Raw genomic sequence first — 7,288 nt, forward strand, 5'->3', positions numbered from 1 at the left:
TTATCTTTGTGATTCATTTTGCATTGTATGACGATTCTATCTCTTGAATGACTAAAAGTTATACTTCTATTTTATATTTTTTATCATACTGAAACTGTTTCAATAGTTGTGGATAAATTGCTCGGTCTTATAAACTCAAACAGGTCATTTTTTATACAGGATTTGTTTTGGAATGTCGTATTTTCAAACGACACTCTACTGAAATTTTTCAAAAATTTTCCAAAACTTATTGTGTATAAAAATATTTTTTACCTATTGCCTAAAGCTATAATTTTTATGGCCCTTTTTGTTGTTGCCAAAAGGGGGAGAAGTAGGCAAATATTTGTGATCATCAAAAAAAGGGAGATTGTTGACCCTATGGGTCATATCCTGGTTTTGATAATGACAAATGCTCAGGTATTTAATGGATATCTAGTTCATGTGCAGGTTTACATTAGTAGATACACTAATGACACATGAAGTAAAACTTGAAAACCCTGAAGATCATTTTTATTGTATTTCATTATCATTTAATTTGGGTCTGTAATATTAACGTAGGAATGGTCTGTAATAATTGGTGCATATCATGCATGTTGAACTACAAAGCTCAAAGACCATAGAACGACTCTAGGTCCCTACACATCACTTAAAAATCAAATGACCTTAGAAAGACCTTAGTCGATCGACTGACACCAAATTTTTTCGGTGTCCTAAAGAAAACCTAGAATGACCCTAGGATACTCATACACGCAAATATATATGGCTAAATGAAATGAATGATTACATAAGTGAAAAGAACCGAAATACACATAAGTTGCATGTTCGATCGACTGTACTACTTAAGTACAAATTCCCTCGGTCGACCAAACCAATGTCGAGCTAACAGTTTGACCACGGCTCAGTTGATCGAACTTACTCAGTTCATTATCACCTAGTAGAACAAACTCCCTAGAAGTTAACACCCATTAGGTCGATCGTGCCCAAAATGAATAACAACGCCCTGGTTGACCGAGTTCCCACGTGTGGGAACTCAACGGTCTAGTCGATCAACCGAAATAGTTCAAAATGTCCTCAGTCGACCAAACCGTGCAAAAGGGGAAAAATTGCCCTTGGACTTACAAGTTCGGTCGACCAAACTTATAGTTCATTTAAAGCCCGGTCGACCAAACTTCAAGCAACTCGATCAACCTAACTCGTCTTGGTTGACCGGTGCTCTCGGGTTGCCCCAATATTTTTACCATGGTTAATATTTTTAAACGGGGTTAATTGGGTTAAAATGATTTAAAAAAATATTACTAATACCTTACATGTCTTAACGACTATAATTTTTCCTATCTCTATATCTAGGCCTTCATTTTCAAAAATTAGGATGAGATTAGCAACATAATTAGTAAAAAATTCTCTCAATCTCAAAAGCCTATTTTTTCCTATTCCACTCCATATACTATCAAACCTTCATTCCCTTGATACATCCTATCCTTGTGAGAATGTTATATTGTGTTATTGATTAATATAGTTTGCTCGTACTCCCATTTGCTTGGTTGTTTATTTGATATTGCTTTTGGGGAGTTAAGCAAAGAGTTATCCCACAGATTTTACTAGATAAATCTTGTGTTGGGAAAAACTTATTATCTTGAGGATCTTTGCATTGTCATTGCAATATTCCAATAGATTTATTTTTGTGTGCAAAATATTTTACAAAACTAGATTTCAAATAACTTTTGTGCTAGATACAATTTAGAAAATACTTTGAGGTTGTTTGAATACTTTGATTGGCATCTTTGAAACCCTAAGCCTGTATTAAGATCTTTTGTATTGTGTTTCAAAGAAAATCCTGTTTATACACTCTTGTGCATATTTCAGATTATCCATAATATTTAGTGTTGATTGCACATGTAGAGCACCGAGCTTATAGTTCTTACATCATTAAGGTGCATTGATTATATTGAGTTGTACTGGTACACATACCTACTTGTGTAAGAAGCATATTTTCGTATACAAATTTTATACACATTGGTTGTATTCCAAGCGCGGGCCTAAAGAGGGAGACTTGCTATGTTGAATAGTCCCGAATTGACTTAGACCTGGTTAGGAAAGTTAGGTGCATCATCCTAGTAAGGCGTATTGGTTGAGGTCAGCCCCTTTAATTGACCTGGTAGTAAACGGTGCCGCTCCACCCGTTAAGTGAGCTTATAGTATAATCCTTGTGCTGGTGTAGCCAAGGCAAGGATGTAGGTACAATTGGTCGAACCCCAACAATATATCGTGCGTGCATTTTATTTTTTCATAATTTATTTATCGCACATGTATGTTATATTGTGAATGTCGCGCATTACTTAATTTCCTAACGTTTTATTTATCTACGCATTTGGAATTGTATAGATAAACCCTAGGTTGCGAATATACTAGTGTTAGATTAGCTAAACCTAGGAATAAATTTTGAAAGTTCCAATTCACCCCCTTCTTGGGAATACACCAAAGCTAACAGTGTGTTTGCTTTAATTTCGTACAAGGATAGGGAGGATGAAAATTTCAATACACAGGAGTTAGCAGTTGATGCTAATTTTGAAAACATAATCCAATAAGCCAAAATGAAAGAAGAAAAGCCTAATCTATCCCTTGAAATGGAAAGAATGCTAAAATCTGATGAAAAACCCACTGTGACCAGTAATGACCCCACAGTTACCATAAACTTGGGGACTGAGGAGGAATTGAAATAAGTAAAAATAGGGGTGCTATTAAGGGGTGAAGAGAAAGACAAAATAGTGGACCTCCTGAAAGAATATCAGGATATTTTTGCATGGTCATATCAAGAAATATTGGGCTTACACATCAACCTGGTAACTCATAAGATACCGACATACGTCAAGTGTAAGCCCATTAGGCAAAAGCTGAGGATGATGCGGCCTAATATGCTATTAAAAATAAAATAGGAAGTTCTAAAGCAATTTGAGGTTGGATTCTTGGAAGTAGCCAAGTATCTCGAGTGGATGGCCAATGTGGTCCCAATAATGAAGAAGAATGAGAAAGTGCAAGTATGAGTGGACTATCGAGACTTGAATAAGGCTAGCCCTAAAGATAATTTCCCACTCCCACACATTGATGTGTTGGTAGATAATATAGTAGGGCATGCCTTGTTTTCATTCGTGGATGGCTTCTTGGGTTACAACCAAATTAAGACGGTCCCGGAAGATTAAAAAAAAAAATGACCACATCCATCACCTTATGGGGAACCTTTTATTATAAGGTCATGCCATTTGGACTGAAGAACACGGGAGCCACTTACTAAAGAGCCATGATAACCCTATTCCATGACTTGCTGCATAAAGAGATAGAAGTGTATGTGGATGATATGATTGTTAAGTCGAGGGGTGAAGGAAACCACATGGCAAACCTGGAAACGTTATTTGGAAGGCTACGAAAATGTCAGTTGAAGTTGAATCCTAAAAAATGTACCTTTGGTGCTACGACACCAAAGTTGTTGTGGTTCATCGTGAGCAAGAAGGGGATCGAGGTTGACCCGGATATGATAAAGGCTATTCAAGAGATGCTTAGCCTTCCTAGGCAGGCTCAATTACATGGCCCAATTCATATCCAAATTAACCACTACTTGTGAACCCATTTTCAAACTATTAAGAAAGAACAACCCAGAGAAATGGAACAAAGAATGCCACGAAGCCTTTGAAAAAAAATAAAGGACTATCTCTTGAATCCACTAGTTTCGGTCCCTCCGGTACCAGGAAGGCCGCTTATCCTATACTTGGAAGTATCTGAAAACTCCGGGTTGTGTACTAAGGCAACATGATGAGTCTAGAAGAATAGAGCAGGCCATCAATTAACTAAGCAAAAAGTTCATGGAGTGTGAGTCCAAGTACTCACAATTGGAGAAAACTTGTTATGCTTTGGTATGAGTGGTTAGCAAGTTAAGACAATGCACATTGTACTACATGACGTGGCTAATCTCCAAGATGGACCCGATTAAGTATGTCTTTGAAAAACTAGCAGTAAGAGGTTGGGTAGCTCGTTGGAAAATGTTGTTGACCGAGTATGATATAACCTATGTGACGAGGAAGGCCATTAAAGGGAGCGCCATAGCAAAATATTTGGCAGAAAGGGTTGTGGATGACTACTAGCCCATGGAGTTTGACTTCCCAAACAAAGACATTGATTCAATAAACTAGGCAGAAGAAGATCATACAGAATGGACTATGCTATTTGATGGGGTAGCCAACGTATGGGGACATGGAATTAGATCAATGCTCATTTCCCCAGAAGGTAAACACTACCCAGTCTCGACTAAACTTTATTTTCCTTACGCCAACAACATTGCTAAATATGAGGCATGCACACTGGTTTACAGGCTGCCATAGACCGAGAATTTAAAGAGTTGACCGTTAAAAGGGATATAGCTCTGGTGATTCATCAGCTGACAGGGGAGTGGGAGACTCGAAATTCAAAATTAATACCATATCAGGAATACATCCAGGAGTTAATCCAAGAGTTTGACCAAATCAAATTTTCCCACTTACCAAGGGAAAACAATTTGATTCCTGATGCCCTAGCCACACTAGTAGTTTTCATCAAAGTGGAACCAGAAATAGAAATTGAGTCAATTCGCATAAGGATGCAATCAGAATTGGCCTACTGTGTAGTGACCGATGAAGTCGATGGAAAACCATGGTTCTATGACATCAAAACATATCTTCAAAAGCAGGAATATCCTAAAGGAGCCTCTAGTAATGATCGGAAGACGATAAGGAGACTGGCAATGGGATTTTTTTTGGAGGGAGAAGCGCTATACAAGAGGAACCATGATATGATCCTCTTATGATGCATAAAGGCACAGGAAGTGAGGCAAATTATGTAGGAGGTCCACGATGGTGTTTGCAGCGCCCATGCTGGAGGACACTCATTGGCTCAGAAAATCCTCAGTTGCGGGTACTACTGGATGCCCATGGAGAGAGATTGCATGGAATATACTCAGAAATGCCACAAGTGATAGATATACGGAGATCGAATATAGGTTACACTGGCCCCTCTCCAAGTTTTGTCTGCGCCTTAGCCCTTTTCAGTATGGGGCATGGATGTGATTGGGTTGATAAGCCCAAAGGCTAGCAATGAGCATCGATTCATTTTTGTGGCAATTGATTATTTAACCAAGTGGGTAGATGTTGCATCATACGCTAGTCAGTCAAAATGTCATCAGTCATTTTATAAAGAGGGAATTAATTTATAGGTACGGGATCCCAGAAAGGATAATCTCAAATAATGCCAAGAACCTAAGCAATGAAGTGATGACATGGTTGTGCAATCAGTTCAAGATTAGGCATCATAACTCAGCTCCCTATAAGCCACAGATGAATGGGGCAGTTGAAGCGACCAATAAGAACATCAAGAGCATTTTGGAGAAGATGATTGAAACTTGCAAATATTGGCACGAGAAGCTCCCTTTCGCTTTGATGGCTTATAGAACCACGGTTCGAACCTCTATAGGGGCTACCCCTTTCTCTTTGGTGTTATGGAATGGAGGTCGTAATTCGAATGGAAGTTGAGATTCCTTCTCTAAGGGTCCTGAAGGAGACAGAATTGACTGATGTTGAATGGGTACAGTACAGATACGATCAATTGAACTAGATTGAAGAAAAAAGATTGTTCGCCATAGCTCACGAACAGTTGTACCAAAGGAGAATAATGAGAGCATTCAACAAGAAGGTACAATCTCGATAGTTTCAAGAGGGGGACTTGGTATTGAAAAAGATTCTACCGATTCATACAGACCCATATAGCAAGTGGACGCCCATTTATGAAGGACATTACGTGGTAAAGAAGGCATTTTTAGGTGGTGCCTTGTTCTTGGCAGATATAGACGGGACTGACCTCTTGCACCCCATTAATTCGGATGCTGTAAAAAGTATTTTTCTTAAAAGCCTTTGTAAAATCTCAAAAAGAATTCAATAAAATGACTATGATATTTGCCATGGATCTAGGTTCATCTCATGTTTTGATTAAATGATTGATGATCATCTTTGGCCAACCAGTTTCCCATAAAAAACCAAAGAACGATATATCACTTGCTAACCAAGTTGTGCGTAAATGTTGAACCATATTTTTTTCCTAAAAATTCATTTTCCAAAATATAACCAGGGATGGATTTTCAAGGGTTTGAAAAATCATGAGAGACACCAACTAAGTGCCAAAGTGACCTCAAGCCATCTTTCTGCTTCTCATAAAACTCAAAAACAAACCCTTTACTAGCCCTTTTGAGCCTGAAAATTCAATTTTTGACCTACCCATCGAATGATCACACCCCACACTGGGGCTGTTTTAAAAGGTCCCAAAATTAGTTCGAAAGGAATATGAAAATAATATCCTTCCATGAAAGAGAAATCAAAAGGCACAACAAAAGAAGAAGAAAAATAAAATGAAAAAGAAAGGGACATGCTTCAAATGTGATCTTTGACTGTTGATTACCATTCATGAGTTGAAAAAAACTTGAGCCCTAATGTACCCTTTTTTCCTTTGGCCTATGTTCCCAACCTACATTGTGGTCCAAATAAAAGTCCTGACCAGATTGACATACATTGTTGTTTCAATTGATTTGTCAAACTCAATGATTGAGTCTAAACTATGTAATGAACTGATCTTGAAAAAGTACGCAGGCAACTTTTTCAAACGACAAGTTCAGTCGATATCTTGCCAAAACCCCAAACTATGGCAGAACATGTCATTTGGGGAAATGGGTTTTTGAGCCTTGACTTCTTTGTTCTTGTATAAACTTGAATCCCTAAGCCTATGTTTCGTCCCGAATCTAAAAGACCATCTTGAGATCAAAACATAAGTAAAGCCCATGGAAAAGAACCTAAACAAAAGAGAGTCCCATTTGGTTTTTACGGCACAAGAGGATCGTTAGGGTGAAACTAAGGCAATTTGTGAAAAAGGGAAGGTCAATTATTCTAGGGTTAGTTTGATAAATTAATGTCAACCTCAATTGAATTGGTGATATTGTTGCAAATACTTCCCTTTCCTAAACATAGCACTCGCAAATGGAAAAATATTCTTTGCACATATTGACCTCTTGATTTAACAAATTGATGACATGAATGCATGACCATTTCCAAAACCTTTTACTATGAGGAAGGAGGGATAGTCAAGAGGGCTATAAGCTCCAATCACATTCACTAAAGGAAAATAAATGGGTAATATGGCCCAAATCAGTGGCCGAAGACTAAAATTGGGGCAAACTTTGAATTTCGTTGGAACTAGTTCAGGCAACTTCACCCAATTTGAAAGCATGGCCATGACCAGAAAA

The 7,288-nt window shown here is 38.0% G+C and overlaps 1 protein-coding gene across 1 annotated transcript; it reads left to right on the top strand.

Annotated features, from left to right (window-relative positions):
* The first annotated feature begins 4,321 nt into the window (after nucleotides 1-4,321).
* LOC131165291 (uncharacterized) lies at nucleotides 4,322-4,810 on the top strand. The gene has a single exon (XM_058122984.1). It carries the CDS (start codon nucleotides 4,322-4,324, stop codon nucleotides 4,808-4,810), a length of 489 nt encoding a protein of 162 aa, XP_057978967.1.
* Nucleotides 4,811-7,288: the final 2,478 nt, after the last annotated feature.

The sequence above is a fragment of the Malania oleifera genome, chromosome 1 (assembly GCF_029873635.1).
Source record: "Malania oleifera isolate guangnan ecotype guangnan chromosome 1, ASM2987363v1, whole genome shotgun sequence".
NCBI lineage: Eukaryota > Viridiplantae > Streptophyta > Magnoliopsida > Santalales > Ximeniaceae > Malania > Malania oleifera.

Bases quoted from the DNA above. Each gene is read 5' to 3' on its own strand.
- LOC131165291 (XM_058122984.1), top strand. From the start codon at position 4,322: ATGCACACTGGTTTACAGGCTGCCATAGACCGAGAATTTAAAGAGTTG.